General features: G+C 44.5%; 1 protein-coding gene across 1 annotated transcript in view; it reads left to right on the top strand.

Annotated features, from left to right (window-relative positions):
* LOC119374083 (glycogen phosphorylase) overlaps window positions 1-21,130 on the top strand; it is a 36,220-nt gene extending 15,090 nt beyond the window's left edge. The window contains exons 8-16 of the mRNA XM_037644143.2: window positions 1,729-1,875; window positions 4,745-4,908; window positions 6,791-6,905; window positions 8,253-8,354; window positions 10,063-10,269; window positions 14,576-14,797; window positions 17,221-17,348; window positions 19,826-19,960; window positions 20,775-21,130. Coding sequence (XP_037500071.2) covers window positions 1,729-1,875; window positions 4,745-4,908; window positions 6,791-6,905; window positions 8,253-8,354; window positions 10,063-10,269; window positions 14,576-14,797; window positions 17,221-17,348; window positions 19,826-19,960; window positions 20,775-21,012 — 1,458 coding nt within the window. The 3' untranslated portion in view covers window positions 21,013-21,130. The remainder of the gene's footprint in view (window positions 1-1,728; window positions 1,876-4,744; window positions 4,909-6,790; window positions 6,906-8,252; window positions 8,355-10,062; window positions 10,270-14,575; window positions 14,798-17,220; window positions 17,349-19,825; window positions 19,961-20,774) is intronic.
* Window positions 21,131-21,445: the final 315 nt, after the last annotated feature.

The following is a 21,445-nucleotide window of genomic DNA, read 5'->3' as shown; positions in this document are numbered from 1 at the left end:
GTAGTCGTATAATGAGTAGAAATTAGTATGACGATTCAACAAACTGGTACGACATTGATGGTTGTGGTTTAAGTGAACGAGTTATGTATTGAGGCAAAAGCCCTTAGATGCCTCATCAAACAAAAGGGACCGTCAGCATGAACGATTGCAAAAAGTCATGCGATCAGATATTACAGTGCGACGTCACAGATCGGCAAATTTTGCAATCTCATTATGATGTCGTCATCATGACGTCGCGATGAAATCGCATAAGATGACGCCCAATAAAAGGTAGAAAATCAGGGGAAGATGAAAGGGATTAAAATTTCTTTGCGAGCACAGGGTGCCGCTGCAGCGGTATCGACAGGCGGACTTGTCTTCAAGGCTTGCAGTTGCAGCCTTGTGGACAAGTCCGCATGTCGAAACGTCCGCACCAGTGAGACCTCGTGTTTGCGAATTTTTCATCTCTATGAGATGACGTCGTCGCGTGAAATCCTCGCATAGTCAACGTGTGCCGATCCTGGAGGCAGTACGAAACAACGTTAGGTGCAGAAAGCTATCGGGGAGGTGGGGAGCAAGGATCCAATACACTCAAACCTCAGTATAACGAACACGGATATAACGAATTATCGATTATAACAAAGTAAATGAAGAATAGTCTTGTCATAGCTACAGTGTTAGAAATAAACGTTTATAACGAATTTTCGGATATAACGAAGTTATTTTCGTGGCAGATGTGACTTGTTATAACGAGGTTTGAGTGTACATTGAGTGAGTGGATAAAGATAAATTGCAGTTATTCACAAGTTTACCAACAAGTTTACCAACACAGTCCGTGTGAGTGCCACTTTCAGTCCTCTAAGTCTGGTATTTGAGTCGCTTTTTGCTTGCATGCTTTTTTTTAGTTCTTGCTTTTGGAGTGTCGCAGTGTTATTAGAGGGGAGTAGGCACGGTAAAGTACAATATCAAAAGCACAGTAGCAAATAAAGTAAAGAATATATACCAGGTTTTACAAAAACGAGCTGAGCCAAGAAATACGTGCACCATGTGGCGTGAAACAAGAACATCAGTCACTGGTTGCTGAGGTAATCTAGCAAAGTAACGCGAAAATGGGAGGGGTCAGCTATTTAAAGGGACACTAAAGGGACATTAAAGGGACACTAAAGTAAAAACAATTTTTCTCGTATTAGTAAGTTGCTCTTTCACAATTCCAAAATCGTCGCGCTTTCCGTGAGAAGAAGACTCTGCGTATGCGAGAAAACGCGCAAAAGGAAAACGTGGGTGGTGACGCCACCTTGAAATTTCCGCACCAAATGTCGTGACTTCGTAGATTTTGACGGCATCTACTAGGTCCTTTGCAGTTCCTGATCAGTAAAAATAAAGTATATAATCCTTTGAGGGAGCTGTAGACTTAACATACCAAGTTTCAGGAAATTTCGTTGAGCCACTGTCGCCAAATACGAAAAACAGTTTGAGATCCGTGACGTCACGCCTGGCAATTTTAGCGCGAGATTTAAAAATGACACTTTGACCTTGATTTTCTCTACCGTTAATAAACCTGCGATGGTGGAATGAATGACATGAGTTCTCAGAGTACAATTTATGAATCTAAACCGATTCATTGATGCACTTTAGTGTCTCTTTAAAGTGCATATGGTTCCAATCAGTAAAATTTTTTGGCAGAAAACACTCCGAATGTAGTTAATGCTGTCGGCCTTGCTTCGTCGTCTCCTTTTTTTAATCCGTCAGGCTCTCGACCTGACGATCAAGACGTGTGGCTACACAAACCACACAGTGTTGCCGGAGGCCTTGGAGCGCTGGACTTGCTCCATGCTACAGAACATGCTTCCGCGTCACCTGCAGATCATCTACGAGATCAACGCCCGTTTCCTCGCCGTAAGTGTCGCAGGTGCCGAACCTCGATGGGCCAGAGTTGTGTACTTGTTACTAGACCTGTGCGGCATGCTGCCATCTCCGCTCTGCACCACTGCCAAAATCTCAAGAATGACCACGCCGCCGCTGACGCCGCGCAATAATTCTGGCGCGCCGCCGTTTGTCTTTTCTTTTAATCCAAACGGGGAATCTGAACATAAAATACATCACTTCACCAGAAGTTGTCATATCCTTCTCTCCACCAGAAGTCTAATGAGTATATTGCATGACCTCAGCGCTAGGGCATCCTCCAGCATTAAAGGGCTACATCACAACTCACTAGCTAGTGTATTCTTGGAGTCTTGGACTTACTACACTATGCACAGATAAAAAAATAAATATATCAATGTGTTTGTACACTTTGTTCCTTTCATTTTTACTCATGTAAATAGATAAAGAAATATAGAAGTAAAGACAATGAACAAGGCTCCGGGTTATTTGATTCTTCCAACGGACGAACTCCTCACAGTGGAGACATATGCAGCTCCCCAGAAATAAAGTTAGGCAGATCTCGCGCATTGTAGAAATCTGATGTCCAGCACTTAGCGAGTAACTGTCTATACTGCTTTTCTTTTCTCTCCTGAGACGAGCATTACGAGGTACATAGACGTGTTTTTGTAAATGTGTGCACATCATGGGCTTACCAGGCACGTTGACTACACTGGCGATTAAAGGGCAATTTATGGTCTGACGCAATGTCAGCACTTGCATGAGAGCACAGACATCCGTTTTATCGAAAGGAAGTGCACGTTGCAGTGCAGTTATGTGATTATCATTCGTTAGCGTATACATCCGTGGTCGAGCATCACTTGAATATAGCTTGCCGAGTGATAAGAGGCATATATATAGTGTTTATCTTAGTGTTATAAGGGCAGAACCAACACTGGAGCCACAATTGGCGTTAACCCAACATGGCTCCTGTCTGTATCATGGGAGTACATATGCAATGTTTATTACCTTGTTATTATTTATATAGTTCGCACTTCAACCATAATTGACCTTTCACCGACATGAGTCCCGCTGAGGATCTTTTCAAAAACAGCTTCAAGACCTGGCGTGACTCTGTGGTAGAATACGCAACTGCCATGCAGAATACCGTGGTTCAATACCTGCTGGGATCCTGTGTTTTATTCTTTACATTTGTCGGATAAACACTGCCAATGCCGAAATTTCTTACCAGTTTTGCGTTTAAATTAACGGCATCTGTTGTCGCCTTTCCTGGGTATATATATATTAGCTATGGCTCATACCCGCACAATGTGGCCCGTGGTGTACGGATATGTGTCATGCGTGACTAGTGAAAAGGGTTCCGCGATTTACACGAAAGGATTTTCACGTCGTTCATGTCATGGCCAGACAGTCATGTTTGTCCTACCATCATGCCCTCCTATGCCATTTTCGGTATATAATAAGTTAAGTGGCGACCATGAGAGCACCCAGACATAGGCGATAGATAGATAGAGAGAGAGATGGAGAGATGGAAACACAGAAAGCACCTTTGCTTCGCATTTAAAAGGCCAGCCCACTTACAGTTTTTGATCACTGTTTCGTATAAAGTCCGAATCGATAACACCGCTCCACGCATCATATGCTCTGCCCGCGAGTAAAAGCTCGTGATCGCTGGCGACGAATGCGGCTGAAGCAGTGATGAAACAAGCTGGCCATCTCCGTCACACGAAGAGTGCATACGATAACATCACCCCGTGTGCGAGGCGTGCCGTCGCTTGCTCCTCAAGTGGAAAGGAAACGCCCTGCCTGAATGAGGATGAAGGGACGCAGGGGCGGGAGGGAAGGGCTGCACCTGCCCAAGGAGCAACTGCGAACTTTGACCATAAGGGTGCAGTCACGAGTGCTGGGGCACGCGCTACTTTGGCAGACATCAGCGAATGGCTTGTATAGCCTTCTACGTGCGGTGATATCAATGCTCGCGTTGAGACGACAGACTGTATGAAAACCGCTTCCCTCCCGGGAATGACTGCGTTCCCACACACCAATGTTTCGTAGAGTCAAGCGAGATCAACTCAAAAAGAGTAAACTGCTAGCCATAGGCGGGCGCACGGGGGGGGTGGGGCAGCTGCCTCCCCTCCTAGTCACCTAAGAGGGGGGCGCAAAATCTGCCTCATACATTGACCCCCTAGTAACCTAAGAGAAGGGGGGGGGGGTGCAAAATGTGCATCGTACATTGACTTAGTAAGGGAGGGGAGGCGCTGTAATGAACCTTTGCCCCCACTGATGGGGAACCCTGCACACGCCTATGCTGCTAGCCTTATTTCTTACTACATTACGATTTGTTGCTATCGCATTCATTTCTTCGCCTTTCAGCGAAACCGATTTTTTTTTTTCTAAATTCAAGGGACTACTCTCCCCCCCTGCCCCTCTTCCATGGCACACCTCCGCCGATCCGTTAAGCCCCGTGCCATTCATGTGCCGCCGCTGGAGGTGCAAATGCCGGCACGCTGCCGCCGGCGATTTCTCATCAGCGCACAGGTCTACTTGTAACACGAAACTTTGTTGAGTTGTGAAATTTAATTCATGTTCTCAAGACAGTTGCATTTTTGGGGAGCGTAGTATTCCTGTCAAGCAACAGTAATCCTACTTGTAATCTTTATGCTGTGACATAATAGTTGCAGTAGCAGACACCTCAACTGAGTGCGCCCGTTAAACGTACAAACTTCTATTGCGCAACAGTCGCTCGCCAGAGGGTTCTGCCCGTACCAGATGGCATGCGCTCCAGCGTTCGCTGTCGTAAAGTGTGTGACTTTTACCGTTCTAAATGTCATTACAAACTGGGTGCAAAGAACTGCGACCAACTTGCAATCATGGCCGTTTCCAGGAAGTGTCCAAGAAGTTCCCAGGGGACCAAGACCGGCTCCGGAGGATGTCGCTGGTCGAGGAAGAAGGCGAGAAGCGAATCAACATGGCCCACTTGGCCATTGTGGGCTCCCACAAGGTCAACGGCGTGGCGCGCATCCACTCCGAGATTCTCAAGAAGCGCTTGTGAGTAGATGCGCCATTATATACTCGGTTACAACCCGAGAAGAAATGTCAGCTCCTCCCACAGCCATCGCTTTCCGTCCCACAGAGAAATTGCGCAAGTGCTCCATCCAATAGCACTTACTAATTTTCGTGACATCAAGCGCTTCTCCACAATGTGCCATACTTTTCCCATACAGACACACGTTTGTATTGCTGGTTTTAGATCAGAAACTTGAACATCCTGTAAGTTTCGTAGGGAATTTTGGCATGTCTTCTCAGCCAAACATAATTTTTTAGGCAGTGACGATGAACGTCAACTCTTGATAGCATACCATAAAATGCCGAGCACCCCCCCCCCGCCCCCCTATGGTGAAAGATAATCAGACAAGATTTGGAGGGGGGGGGGGCCTTTGCTCGGTCACGGACCAAAATTCAAGATGGCAGTGGAAAAACCTCCAAGAGGAATGCACACCTGTGCTTCTAGTGAAATTTTATTGAATATGCATATGCATTCACCGATTTTACTTAGCTGGAGGGAACATTTGTGTGAATTTTCATGTGTAAAAGACCAGGGGGGGAAAGACTTTCTTCAAAAATTCCGGCAACTTGTGGCAACTCTGAGGCACCACACTGTATAAAAGTACTAAAAAATCGTGAACATATCTAAAGACTGTAGGAACTTGGGTTCCTGGGAACCACTGCTGCAGGATTCTGTAGTGGACAACATGTTGAAAAAGAAATGGTGGGAGGGAAAGGGGGCGGGGGCTTGCTCGCGGTTCATCGGCGCGTACTTCAAGTCTCCCAAAAAGGAGATGGGGGCGCTTGCTTGGGTAGGGGCACTTGCTCGGGTTTTTACAGTAGTATTTACATTATCCAAGAAAAAGTACTTGCAGTTCAAATGGAAATCGGATAGCACGGCTGCTTTTCACAAGGGCAGGCGTGCCACGGTTGTGTAGGTGGAGCTTACATTCTTTCTTTGGTTGTAACTGAGTGTAACTGCTGCTGACGTTCGCACCTTAGCACAGGGATCTTGTGTCCTCTCTCTTACTGTTCTTCAGTTTATGACAATGATTCAATTTTGTTATACTTTTTTAGCTGAGGATCCCGTTTTCGGTATTAATGCTCGGAGACCCTCATCTGTAAGGTGGCATAATGCGATTTATGTGTGCTTGAAGAAACTGAAAGCATTCTGCTTCCGTGCACGTGGCCTTCATTCGGGGATGGGTAATTGCAGCCTTTCTTTAACGACTGCCCCCACCCCAGAGCTTTCTGCACGTGGTTTTTTGTCAGATTGACCCACCCTTCACCAAGTGACGATGTCATGCGGTGACGTAGCAACGTTGCAAGTTTTGGCGATCTGTGACGTCATGATGATGTTGCCTGTGACCACTTGATATGTTTTGAATGCTGATGGTCACTTGTCATGTTTTAAGAGGCACCTCGGCGTTAACAACCAAGAAATAAACGTGTTTTGAAGAATGTAGTGTCAAGCATTTTGGAGACGCCCAGGGTGCAGTGCTTCATGCTTGCGTGTTTGTGATGAAATGCTCTTGGCAGAGTCCATCTGTGATGCTTACCATCTTTACAGCAAAGGTGCTATCGTGTGAAGCATGGGGCGTGGGAGGCAGCAGGCACAAAACATAGCCCCTGTGGCATAGGGGAATCGTTCTTGCAATGCTTGCATTTGATGAAACACATCTTGGAGACTTGCAATTACTGTTTTTTTTAAAGCCCATTCACTTCTTGCGATCTCGCATCAAGTGGCTGATAGCAGCAACATTGAAGGTGTGATGTTTGTGTAGCCATTGAAGAAAAGTGAAAGGGATGGAACAAAAATATTGATAGGTTTGTCATGAAAAGTGCTACTCGTGATTAGTTTGTGCGCTGCCGCTTGAACGTGCAGGTTCAAGGACTTCTACGACATGTACCCCGAGCGTTTCTCGAACAAGACCAACGGCATCACGCCGCGCCGATGGCTGCTGCTCTGCAACCCGAGCCTGGCCGATCTCATCGCCGATGTGAGCCTCGTGCTTGTCAGCCAATCGGTGGCAGTCGTTTCAGTGTTTTAGCATTAGGAGTGTGAAGGCAAAAAAAAGCTGGGTGATTGCACTGTAAACGGTTCGAGCTAGGTACAAAGTGGGGTTACGTTATCATCATCGGCTTGACCACGCCCACTGCAGGGCAAAGGCCTCTCCCATGTTCTGCCAATCAATTTGGGCCTGTGCTTGCTGCTGCCACGTTATACCCACAAACTTCTCAATTTCATCTGCCCCCCCCCCTAACTCTCTGTCTCCCCTTCACGCGTTTGCCTTCTCTTGGAATCCAGACTGTTACTCTTAATGACTAGCAGTTATCTTGCCTACGCTCCACATGCCCTGCCCATGTCCATTTCTTCTTCTTGTTTTCGACGAAGATGTCCTTAACACCAGTTTGTTCCCTGACCCATTCTGCTCTCTTCTTGTCCCTTAGGGTTATATCTGTCACTTTCCTTTCCATTGCTCGCTGCATCATCCTCAGTTTAATTGAACCCTCTTTGTAAGCCTCAGGTTTCTACTCCTGTAGGTACGTACCGGTCATATAGGGCTGCACAGAAGTGCATTAACTATAGACCTGAACTGGGATGTGATTTAGTGCCATATTCACAAACCAACCTTATCCTTATCTTATGTTTTCTTCAGTTAAGTCTCTGTACACTCTACGTGTGTTATAAGGGCACAAAAATGGTAACAGAGTGAAATATAACTACAAGATTTATTTGGGAATACTGATCTACTTTGTTTATCAAAACTATGAAAAGCAGAAAACGGATAAGGAAATTGCGAGGTAAGGATAAGATCTTTTACGAATACGGGCCTAAGACTGGAATTGATGTTAAGATCAAAAGTAGGAATGGGAAGTGAAATTAAGACCGGAATTGGGCACCCAGAAGTCGTAAGACTGATGATCAGTATTATGACAGTCGTTAGGAATGACGCGAAAGTCATGTGACAGAAGGGGGAAGTGAGGTCAAGAGGAATAGGGAAGTTTGAAGCAATGCAACTAAAATATGGAAAGTAAGAGTAGATGTGAAAGCTAAAGAGGTGCAATGTGATGTTCATGCGCTTCTCGCATCTACCGCTAAATTACGGCGGAATCCTTGTGCCGATTGTCTGTTGCGTGCGATACTTCATATGGCATAACTTAGCAAAAACTGTGTGTAGGGTTTCTGAAGTTTGACAATCTTGGTATAGTGAAGGTACAAATTCCCCCAAGTTGTCATTTGAGAATGCACCCATGATTACGAAACAGTCCAAACGTCTGGGACCTGCAGTTGATGTGTGTCGATCGGCTCTGGGTTCGAATTCGTCGTCTTCGATTATTTCCAGAAAATCGGCGAGGACTGGATCGTTCATCTGGAGCAGCTGCAGAAGCTGAAGACGCTGGTCAACGACAAGGCATTCCTGCACGACCTGCAAAAAGTGAAGCAGGTCAGTGCTACTTGAAAAAAAAAAAGCGTGCGCTAGAAAAAAGTGCAAGTGTGACTTTTAGCACGTGTTAGTGAAGATGCAGCAAAAGCTTGGTTTCATGAAGCAATGCAGGCGTGCATGTCATGGCTGCCATGACATTAAAGGCCACCTTTGAATAGATTTTGAATTCCGTGAAAATGCTTGTTTCGTACATTGTATGCAGGCAAACTTTGTTATAGTGAACTTGCAACTGACCTGAAAATGGTTTTGCTACACATGCGAACATCACAGAAGCAACACAATTACCGATAAGACAGCATTGTGCGCTTTGGCAATTTGTTATCACCATGTTAGTTATATCGAAGTGGCACTGTACCTGGAGCAGCCTGTGTGTAAAGATTTAACTTTTGTTTAAAGACATGTGTGACTGCACTACGATAAGCTCATACGCGAAAAAAGCTCAGCGCGAAATGCGAAGCTGTTTAAAAAAGGACCCGTTATCAATGCTGAAGCGTCATTTGGAATCCAGTGAGGCATCTATTGGCAAATGAACCAATATGATCCTGTCCAATCAAGTGAAGTTTTACTTGCGACATGCACAAAGTACAATGTTGAAGGTTACCCTGGCAAGAAAGCTGTAAACACACGGCCTGACAAGCCCAGGAGGCCACAACCAGGCAACAGCAGCGCACAAATGCACAATACCATCAGAGCTTTTCATTATGATATTATCATTACAACACGAGGTTCTCTGGGCATAAATAGAGCTAAATACATGTGTGCACACTACAAGCAAATTGAAATACACGTAAATAACATAACTGCCAGGAAAATATGTACTGTTACTCTGTCAAAATGAACATAGTATTTTATAATATAAAGCAGTACCTGTTCTAAAATAACTTGTTATGAGCAAAAAAAAGATAAAACTCCATCCTACACCCTAGCGACGTGCCTTGTGTTTAGATGCACCGAGTGTCGAAGCACTGGTACAAGAAGAATGAAAACTTTAATTAGCAGAGGAACAATGGTACCTTCCGTGTACCAGATGGCGTGTAACATCTGAAATCACAAATATTTGGTTTCAGTGTTGGCATTTACACCGTCTACCGAGTATTCTCTATATTGAAGCACTACTTTGGAGGGGCCGGCACACTTAGGCGCGGCAAAGCATTATATTGTGAGTGTGTTGCTACAATTTTCCCGTTTGACAGCCTGAAAATGACTCAACTTTGTTACGCAATCAGTCTTTGCAAGTGAACTCTCTGTGAAAACATTTTCTGCGCATTTTGCCTCACGGTACCAGCCCAAACAAAAATTTCCCAAAAATATTTCATTTTGTTGCAACGACACCAACGGCAAATTAAACAAATCGCACCTCTGCAGCCTGGTGCACTGTTTTGTCCAATCACCGTGGCGCCTGGATGCCCCAGTGCGATTTTTCGAAAATGCCACAAGTATGCCCATCTACGATAGGAAGGAAAGAAGGGGAACTTTAAGGGCTCGTTTTTCTTTGTTAGACACAATATTAATGAGAACTAACAGACAATAATGCCAAAAAATGTATAGGGGATGTTATTTGCAGTAATTATGATATACATGCGAAGAAAGTAAAGTGGATGAAAAGGTAACTTGCCTGCTGGCAGGGACCGAACCTGCAATTTTCGAATTACTCGAATTACGATAGGGTGGCACATTCACGAACCTGTTCTCGTTTATGCGGTTGCAGGAGAACAAGATGCGGCTGTGCGAATACCTGCACAAGACGATGGGTGTCAAGCTCAACCCGGCTTCCATGTTCGACATGCAAGTGAAGCGGATTCACGAGTACAAGCGGCAACTGCTCAACTGTCTGCACGTCATCTGCCTGTACAACCGCATCAAGGCCAACCCGTCAGCACCGTTCGTGCCTCGCGTCGTCATGATCGGTGGAAAGGTGCGTAGCTGAGGAGAAAAAAAACGCCAGGCCTGCATGGAAAGCGCAGCACAGTCACAGCGAAAGCTGGAAGAGCGGCATTTCTAGATCCCGTTGTAAACGTTCTTGGGGCTAGTAATACAAGTACGCTAGCAACGTACCCACTACGATACATATCATAATTTTTGTGATGTTGAGAAGCACCCACTACGCCAATATTGTCATTCTGCGGAGAAGCAAGGTGCCATATGTAATGCTGATGATGATGAAGAATTATGACTGAACCCTTTGTAATGGGTTGGACACCCGGACGTTATTTCACTCTCCCGGCATGCTATATAACATAAGTTAACGTGAGAAAGAGAGAGAAAAATAACTGTATTGAGATTCTGAGGAAATTAATCATGGTGGCCTTATGGGCTTCCTTGGCAACCAATACAAGTGCTCTTGTGAGGGACCCATTACGCTATAAATCATCATAATTTTTGTGAAGTGTGAAGCAGCCACTATGTCTTTTTCCGTCATTCTGCGGAGAACCGCGGTACCGTAAACACCTGGTTCGCTTGGTTACACAATTCGCGTTGTGTGATGCCTGGTTGTTATTTTACTCTTCTACCACGCTACATTGCACATATTAATGCGGTTCGTTCCCGACATGAAGCCTGTATAGGGTCTTTTTGCAAAGCAGTTTCGAGCACCGGCATGGCTCTGAGGTAGAATACTGGGCTCCCACGCAGAGGGCCCAGGTTCGAACCCAGTTCCAACCTGGAAATTTTTTCTTATTTCGTTTTTTTTTTTATTACTTCGCGCGATAGACTTTACGGACACCGGTGGACACTGGCTGGCGGTGGCAGACAACTACGGTGCCAAAAACGGCCCTTGTTGTGATCTCATAACAGCTTTCACTGTAAGAAAAAATTTAGGGCACCTTAATGTTCCATTTAAATGTCTAATGGCACTTGCCCCAAGCGTTTGATTCACTTCACTGGCTCACATACGATTTCTTTCTTGCTCTCTTTCTTTCTACGTGTAGCTCATACCCACATATCCAATGCGGTTATTATCATGGTGACATAACCGACGAGCATGACACGTTATTGAAATCACGAATGTCATTGCATACATTCATACTCTTCCATGTCATTCTTGGTATTTTTTTAGTCTTTCTTTTTATGTGTGGCTCATACCCGCATATCTATGGCTCATACCTGCATATCCATTGTGGTTATTATTGTTAATCATGACGTAACTGACAAGCATGTCACGTTATTGATGTCAAGATCTGTCAGGTCACGTCAGTCATGCATTCGTATTCTTTTTATGCCAATTTTGGCATCTTTTGCATCTTTCTATGTGTGGCTCATACCCGCACATACTTGGCTCATACCACATATCCAATGTGAATACTATTATCATTGTGACGTATTAAAGGGGGGATATGACACTTGAAAAAACGTTTTTAATTTCTTGATCAGTTTTGATGAAATTTGTTGAGTTTATCCATATTCGTGTGCTAATTTCTAATATGCAATTTTTTTTCTATTATAATGTGTTGTTTTAAGATATGAAATATTTCATGTACCCTTTGGGGAGCAAGATTTTTTTCTAAACTGAGTGAGTCACAAAGTAAATCACCATATCACGATAATCTGGAATCAGAACTGTGTGCAGTGCAACAAAATGGATGTTCTAATCCCATAAGAATAAAAGTTATGTTATGTTAAACATTCACGAGTGAAATTCTAGCTTGAAATTGACTCACTCGCAAATGTTGAAGATACCATAACTTTTGTTCGAATGGGTTTAGAAGATCCATTTTTGTTAAACTGCACACAGTTCTGATTGCAGATTATCGTGATATGCTGATTTACTTTGCGACTCACTCAGTTTAGAAAGAAGTCTTGCTCCCCAAAAGGTACATCAAATGTTTTGCATCTTAAAACTACACATTACACTAGAAAAATAATTGTGTACACTCAAACCTCATTATAACAAAGTTGCATCTGCCAAGAAAATAACTTCGTTATATCCGAAAATTCGTTATAAACGTTTATTTGTAACACTGTAGCTATGACAAGACTATTCTTCATTTACTTCGTTATAACCGATAATTCGTTATATCCGTGTTCGTTATAACGAGGTTTGAGTGTATTTGAAATCAGCATGCAAATATACATAAAGTCACGAAGTTTCATCAAAATCAATCCAGAAGTAAATTTTTTTAAGGACAGTGTCACCCCTGAACGAGCATGTCATGTTATTGACGTCACGACCTATCAGTCATGTTATTCACGCATTCGTACCCTTCCATGGCGGTTTTGATATTTTAGATGCGAAGCATCTCTTGCTCGGTGGTATGTAAGGTGGCGTGGTAATCCACACGCAGCGTTGTCCGCACTCACACTTCGCATGCGCAACTCTCCTCCTTCCCTCTCTCCAACAGCTGCGCGTTACTCTCTCCACTTCTCTCCCAGCACCTGCTTGCGCTTCTCCTGCGTTCTCGCTTCTGCTCTCACGGCGCATACGCTACTCTCCTCCTCTAGTCTCCTCTCCTTCAAGTGGTAGAGTGCTGCGCGCGTCCAGTCCAGCGCTTGCTTCGGTTGACTCCTCTGAAATGCGGGTTCGACATGCCGAAATTCTGTCCTCCGCAGCGCCGCGATGAGCACCAGCGCATGCACGTCCCCTCCCCCTCTCTCTCCTCTTCTACGCTGCTCCCCTCTCGTGCGCCTGTATACCGCGTTCCCCGCTCGCCCTGTGAGAATTACCGGCCAGGCTAGATGGAAGACACGACACGCGTAGCATTCCTCTTCGCGTTCCACGACACAAGGTCGGTAGCATGCCCAACGAACGCCAACAGAACGCTATCGTGCAAGTGCTCCGGCTTTGCATCGCCTCAAGGTCCCCTTTAGCGGGAGATGGTGTAATTTTTTTTTGCATCTTTCTTTTCTCACCTTTTTTTTTGCACTGCCAGGAATGAGCTATACTCAAGTCGCAGATAACTTTTCTTGGCAATGAAGTGAAGGCTACAGAGCCAATATTCCACAATTGCGTCCATATTTTTTACATGGGATATAAAAACTACTCCTTTATTTTCTACATGTAGCTCTTTGAGACAGGACGCAACACATACCAGTGAGATACTTGTATTTGTTGCACTTTATATGTTGTCACATTGCGTTTTTGCACGCGTGAAAGAGTCCTGCCTTTTACACGTACCTCAAACGCTAAGCAGCGTCGGCATCGTTATGCAACACCGATTGCGCGCAGCCATCACTTACCCACAGCGGTACGAGACGAGTGCCAAGTACAAGTGAAGAAGCCCCGCCCCCGTAGCTTTCCCTTCATTGTCAAGAAGAGCTCTCTGCGAGCGTAGCTTCATCTCTGGGCTGTGCTGTGCTCTGGTGTACAGCAGCACCCCCCCCCCCCTCCATTGAGCAACGAAAGCAGGAGCGGATTAGTTTATGTGTAGCAATCAAAACATGTTCGTAAGTGGTCCACAATAAAAAAGAAAGAAATCATCCATCTTTAGTGAGAATTCAGGATGACAGTGGTACTGAAGGTATCCCACACTACAAGAAAAAAGTGTTACTATTGCCATGTACAGAATAACCTCATTATAACAAAGTCCGATCTGACACGAAAATAACTTCGTTATATTCAAAAATTCGTTATAAACGTGCGTTCATAACACTGTATTCATGGCAAGACTATTTTTTGCTTACTTCGTTATTACCGATAATTCGTTATATCCGTGTTCGTTATATAGAGGTTTGAGTATGACTCTCTTTAAAGAGACACGTGAACTCTCTTAGGAGTCCATTATACTCTTATCGGAGAGGCATGGGGTTCAGTCCTTAGTCGTATACATGGCAAGTCGCAACAAAGAGTCAAAAGACTGTGTTAGAGGGCAGGTGGTAAAAAGTCTTTTCCGGATGTGGCAGTGCACAGTTTGGTTTGATTTTTTTTCACGAGGCCTTTTGTATTACGAAAGAAAATGAGAACTGTGTAAGCACTGCCTCTGTCGTGCTGTCGCAAAAAAGAAGCTGTGTATCTTTTTCAAACTTGTGTATGTGAATTGCTGTTGAGCGGCAACATGAATGCGTCACATTCCTTATTGTGGCATCTTTCTGCTCATATTGACTGTATAAAAACCCGTTCCTTCTGTGCAATAAGTTTAGTTGAATAGCGGTGTTCTCACTGTCCCCGTTTCTGTCGGTGTTCGCATGTTTTTTTCCTGTTTCGCCTGAGCACTGGAGATGCTTCGAAAGTTCAGTATTCCAACTAGCCCAGCAAGCTGCTTTAAGTTAGTTTGATTTGGTGACTGCAGGCAGCTCCAGGCTACCACATAGCGAAGCAGATCATCAAGCTGATCATTGCGGTGGGCAATGTGGTGAATAACGACCCCGTGATCGGGGACAAGCTGAAGCTCCTCTTCCTGGAGAACTACCGCATCACCCTGGCCGAGAAGATCATCCCGGCCGCCGACCTCAGCCAACAGATCTCCACGGCTGGCACGGAGGCCTCGGGAACCGGAAACATGAAGTTCATGGTCGGTCTCTCACTCTCTCTCGCCTGTTGCTTCTAATGCGGTAGCATTGCCGTATTTTCTCCCATATAACTGTTGTGAAAAATACAGAAAACTTGGAGCTAAAGACGGCGTGCGCGTTGTAAGAAAATTTCGGTGTGCAAAGGCAAAGGTGCTAAAGGCCCCATGGACTCAGATTTCATTGCACATCAAAGAACACCTAGTGGTCAAAATTAATCTAGCACCCCCCATTATAGTCAAATCGTGGCCAATTCATAGCCAAATCGTGGCCCTGGTGCGTAAACCCTAGCCTTGTGCGAATATTTGAGCAGTTCAAATATTCAAACGAATATTACAGGATTCGAATTCGCTTCGAAATGATTTTAAATTATTCAAAATTTTGAACTATTCAAAATGAACGAATAGACATAAAAACCGCATGTAACCCCCTGCAATTGTGGTTTTACTGCAGTGCATGGGTGCTGTACCATGAATACATCTTTCCAGGGAAAATCTGCTCTGCTGCGAAGCTCTAAATGAACAAATTACCCTCACATCGATTCATCATTTCTTAAGTTTAAAAGCTCGTTATACTGGCTTATATGCTCGAAGTAAAGTAAATTTTAAAACTTAACATATTTTACAGGCTATCACTTGCATTCTACCGAAAGTCAAATCCTGCTGCTATTCAAAGTTGCTTCCACTTCCCTTTGAACCAAAAAGAGTGACATTTGCACATGCCTTGTTTGAATTTTTAAAAATATTGTGCAGTTTAGTTGGGTCATGACAAATATGCTCATTTTTCTTTATAATATGCGATATGTACTAGTGTTCAAATACGATTCGAAATTATTCAACCAAATTGCTATTCGCTTGGAACCTAAAATGTACTATTCGCACAAGCCTAGTAAGACCCCATCAAGCTCGAACTTGGCCGTGGCGGTCGCATTTCGGTGGAGGCGAAATGCCAGAGGCCCATGTACTGTGCGGTGTCAGCGCACGTTACAGAACCCCAGGGGGTCGAAACTGTCCGGAGCCCTAGGGTACAGCGTCCGATAGCCCGAGTAGCTTTCAAATGTTAAACGAACCATTTATTCAACGGTGTGTTTAGTTTATTGCCACTGCTTTATCGTGCAGGGGCCAGGAACATAAGAGAACTTGTTGCTAGGCTAGTTGGTTCATAATTCTAAACTGCAGAGTGCAAATTCGATAGAGGGCTTAGAACAGCACACACAGCACAGGACAAGCGCTATCTTGCAACTATCTTTATTGTGAAAATTATGGAAGCGTACCATATCAGAAAGAAAGGAAGTGATTAAGTTCGTGATACTTCTGTGGTGTTGCGCAAAAAAGCAAAGGAATTTTTAGGGTTGATGTTCTCATCTGCATTCTGGTGATACACTCAAAACGCATAATAACAAAGTCACATCTGCCACGAAAATAACTTCGTTATATCCCAAAATTCGTTATAAACGTTTATTTGTAATACTGTATCTATGACGACACTATTCTTCATTTACTTCGTTATAACCAATAATTCGTTATATCGAGGTTTGAGTGTGTGTCTTTTTTGTGGTTTTAATGGGCAGTGCACATGTGCATGCTGGCTGTACAGTATATACTGTGCACTTTCAGTAAACGGAAACTTGTTCAACAGAAATGCTGCTTAAATGGCACAACTGCCTCGGATATGATTGGTTTTGTACCTGAATTCTGCACACCCATTAGTCTCTCGGCAAATGGGACTCCTGTAAAATGGAACATTTTTCTGACCCCTTCAGGTTCTGTTTAACGAGAGTCCACTGTATATGTTGGAAAGTTTTTCCACTATATTGTCACGTGATCATGACGGCGAAAAAGACAGAACTCGGGCTGTTAAAGACGTAACTCTTTATTTGGGCGAACATGTGCCCGGGAAACGAAAAGTCGAGCTACGAGGTGTGCACTGATAGCGGCAAACGGAGCATCGGCTGTCAGTAATCTGATCTGTGGTAAAACGCATCGGTATTTATACAGGCATCGAACGTTCGAGCCTTATCGCTGGTGGCCACGTTAGTTCCAGAACGAACTCCACTGTTCGTGTTTGTGCATTCAAGCCTATCGGAAGATTCTAAAATAATCTGGAAGGTTCCGAGACATTCGGGCGCGGTTCACACTAGGCAGTGGTTATACGTGTAACGGACCGGGTACATAAAAATAGTGAAAAAAGCGCACGTGGCAATATATTTGCGAGTTAGTGCTGGTCCAATGCTGTGTGTGCTCTTCTGCATCCCGTACCGAATTTGCGTTCTGCAGTTTGGTCAAAAACCTTAGTCGGGTTAATAGTCGCTTTTTGTACTTGCCTCCTCCATCAAGAAGCGTCGATTGAAGTTAGGATTGTCATTGTTTAAAGTTTGTTCTTTTCCTTGCGAACGGATGTTTCATGTACTCGAAAATTGTTTCCACAGCTGAATGGCGCACTGACCATTGGCACCCTTGATGGAGCCAACATCGAGATGCGAGAGGAGATGGGACCCGAGAACATGTTCGTCTTTGGAATGAACGTGGAGCAAGTCGAAGAGCTCCAGAGGAAGGGGTGAGTACCGTGCGAATCTCGGCAATTCTCATGAGCCACTTGCATGCTGGTTGCCAAACTGGTTACCAACGAAAAATCGTCTGCTTACTGCATTCATACCAGTGATAATGCGAAACTGTATCGAGAAAACATTTCACATTACACTACATAAACGCAAGCTCCGAATGCCATATGTTGAAACAAGGGTTAGTTTTGACAGGTGTTAAGCATAAGCAACTGCAGTGTTTGCGGTTGGGCTCTGTGGATGGTAACACAAGTTGGGAAATGTGGATCTGCCAGGGTGTGCAAAAATGTGAAAGGGTGTGAAGTGGCGTGATTTGCTACTATAAATGTGCGTAGGAGGGTGGTCTTGCGTGAGCTTTATGTGCTCAGCTGCTGACCCAATGGTTGCGGGTTCAAACCCTGCCACGACGGTTGCATTTCGATGGAGGTGAAATGCTAGAGGCTCGTGTACATAAATTTAGGTGCATGTTTAAGAAACCCCAGGGGTTTGAAATTCCACTACAACATGCCTCATAATCATATTGGGGTTTCTGGACGTAAGTACTTGGATATTATTATTATTATTGCATGCACTTTATGTACTGCGACGACTTGTCGGAGAAGGAATGACACCGGAGTGGATGTTTCGACAGGATTAAGTCCCCTTGTCAGAACATAAGCTTCAGCGACGTTTCATGTACTACCACTGTTCACCTCTTCAAGCCTCTTTCTTCACTACAACAGTTAAACGCAGAGTTAACGGTTTCTGCCTTAGGGGAGGAGGGAGACTATTTTCTGCCTTTAGTACTTCATTTTTTTTTAATGGTTGTGCGATTCATCACAGTGGGTTTGCCTTGACCCACGCTTCACCATGCTCTTTTACAGTCTTTTTAATTCGGTCGTCTTTGGTTTAGTTATAGCAAGCCTACTCACTTACTGTAACAGTGCCCTCATGAACGGGAAGAGCGGTATAGAAGGTGTGGTAGAGTTTGAAGGTTCCAAGCTACGTCTTTTTTGGGACTCGCTTGTGCTTGTAAGAGCAGATCCTACTCTTGAGTGTTGTGAGGCTGGGCAAATATTTGTCCCTAGGAGGCTCAGGCGGGCCTGAACTTTTTAAAATTAAAATTCTCGACAGTCCCACAAAATCTGGGACACTTGAAAATCACGTATTCCGTCGCACATTGGGAGTTTTGGTTGTGTGTATGTTTGTGTGATACAATTTTTTAAAAATTTTGCAATTAGCAGAGTGACCTTTTACATTATGTGCACATCATCGTAATGTTTGTGCAAATGTGGCACATTTTTTCGACTGCAGATGTCTCGGGATTTCAGTCGTTCCTAAGTACAGGCTTTGGGAACCCACTTGGTATTTGAGAACGTTACATTTTAAGCGTTTAGTCTTGTACCAACACTGTCCACACACTATTTTTTAGAGCTGTGCGAATAGCAAAATTTTGGGTGCAAAGCGAATTCGAATTGAATATTTTTCGAATATTTCTCGAATATTTCTAGAATATTTTTCGAATACTTCGAAGTGAAATTGCAGAAAAAAAAGTTAGAGAGGATTCCTAAGCATATTCTTATGAGATAGCAACATGAAAGTGTTTCTTTTCGCTAGGTTGATGAAGCACTGGCGGGTTGGTGTTTCATAGTTGTCTTATCAAGAATGAGGCAATGTAGAGGCCGAATTGTATTTATGTACATGATTTGGTGCAACCAGTGTTGCCGACAACACTTTACACGTGATAGGCAAAGATGCCATCTCCTCAGCCTCTCCTCCTCTCTCAAAGTCCGGAGTTCTAAATCTGCCTCGTAGACGTTGATATATAATATCTGAAATTTTCGATGCTAAAAAGCTTCGGCTTCCGATTTTTCGGACTTCCTGCTCAAATTTCAGGTCCAAAACAGCAATAATTGAGCCCCCACCTATGCCACATCTTTCATCTCCATGTTAGAACCAGCGTTTTCTTGAGTTAGTAAATTTGCGACCGTAGCAGCGCTTGAAAGGCAGCTTTGCCGCAATACCGGGCTGTAATGAGGTGAAGCATATTGAAAAATCTAGGGACCACTTCCAATCAGACGTTGACTGTCTCTTGGCAAAATGCGACCGTAACGGAGCTTGAAAGGCAGCTTTGCTGCAATACCGGGGTGTGATGAGGTGAAGCATATTGAAAATCTAGGGACCACTTTTAATCGGACGTTGTCTCTTGGCAAAGTTCGACCGTAACGGAACTTGAAAAGCAGCTTTGCCGCAATACGGGAGTGTAATGAGGTGAAGCATATTGAAAATTTGAAGGGGTGACTTTCAATCGGACATTGACTGTATTTGTTTTTGGGAAGTTCGAATAGTTCGAATAGTAAAATTCCAGTGCGAATCGAATCGAATAGCAAACACTATTCGAAAAATATTCGAAATTTCGAATATTTGCACACCCCTACTATTTTTGCCTGTCCCGACGACACCTGCATCTTGTTACGTGAACTCCCTCTTGCAGATACAATGCCTGGGACTACTACAACAAGCTGCCAGAGGCGAAGAAGGCCATTGACCAGATCAACAGTGGTTTCTTCAGCCCATCCAACCCTAATCTCTTCCACGACCTCACTGATGTGGTGCTCAAGTACGACAGGTAACCACATGGCTCACACCTACATGCTGATGTAGCATCGCACATGTGCAAAACGGGAACCTTAGTGGCAGTCAAAGGCAAAGCAACAAAGCAGTGTCATAATTTGCGATTCAAGGGATAAGGTGGTTGTCTCATGCTTTTGCCAGGCACTAACATGATCCAACAAGTGATCCTTGCGGAATCAAGCACGTCAATGGCACAGACAGAACCTGGTGTATGCCAGAGGTCCACGTACTGTGCGGTGTCGGCGCACGTTACAGAACCTTCCATTCAAAAGGCGAAACCCGCATCATTGCAGACAGTTTGAAGTCGAACGCAACATAATACATTAAGACAGCCCAGAGATATTAAGGCTCAAACTTGTATGTGGCATGGCCGTACAGAGTATTCGACCGCGCCTATTTGAGAAGGTCATTTTGTCGGGCTCAGTAAAATTAGTGCTAAGTAATGTGAGACAAGGCAAAGGAGGCCACAGGACAAGCGCATAACACTGAACATTGACAGCAAGCAACTAGTAATGTAACTTAAAGTAGTCTGTTGGCCAAGTTCGTGGTTCATGATGATTAAGATGAGTGCGAAATAACGTGATACGAGACGAGGTGCTTGTCCAGTGGCCTTCTTAGTCCCGTCTCTTATTATCTTGTGCTCATTTTAATCATCTGAACAACTTGCCGAACGATCTAGTTTCTAAGAACATAAAACAGGCTGAGAATGAGGATTGTCATTGTTGCAAAAGGACATATATCGTAGATAGTCGTTCGTGTTAAAGCTTTCCTCTTTCTTGCTCTTTTCTTTTGCACCCCGTCTCCGTCAGGTTCCTCCTGCTGGCCGACTTCGAGTCGTACATGAAGTGCCAGGAGAAGGTGTCGGCCATGTACATGAAACCGGAGGAGTGGGCCAAGATGTCGCTGCTCAACATCGCCTCGTCGGGCAAGTTCTCTAGCGACCGAACCATCTGCGAGTACGCCCGCGATATCTGGGGCGTCGAACCCACCTGGGAGAAGCTGCCTGCCCCGCATGAGACCCGAGGCGATGAGGACGAGAAGAAGTAGAGAAAGAAAAAAAAAGATGGCGGCCAGACGATGGGACATGGCGATGAAGGGGAGAGAAGACTGCCTGCCGACTGCAAGCACACACTGCTGCTACTTCTTGAAACCAACAAACCCAACCCACCGACGTTCAGCGCTAGCATGTCCCATCCAACCACCGCTGTTTTCGAAGTCCGTAGGCTTCAGGATTCTATTCCTTAGAGCTAAGGAAAAGAAACATTAACTAAATGCCGCCCTCGGAAAGCAGCAGCCTCTACCAAGAGATTTTTTGTCGTTCACTTTTAAATGTTCATACCCCTTGATGCGTGTCTTCTCGAAGTAACCATCATCGCGTCTCTCTCGTGTTTCCTTTCTCAAAAGCTCTGCAACTGCTACGTTCCTGGTGAGAATATGCTGATAACGTGCACGACATTTTCAATCTGGAAATACAGTGGTC

This window comes from Rhipicephalus sanguineus, chromosome 11 (genome assembly GCF_013339695.2).
Source record: "Rhipicephalus sanguineus isolate Rsan-2018 chromosome 11, BIME_Rsan_1.4, whole genome shotgun sequence".
NCBI classification, from domain to species: Eukaryota; Metazoa; Arthropoda; class Arachnida; order Ixodida; family Ixodidae; genus Rhipicephalus; species Rhipicephalus sanguineus.
The sequence above is the reverse complement of the archived record's forward strand: the minus strand, read 5'-3'. Positions and strand labels throughout refer to the sequence as shown.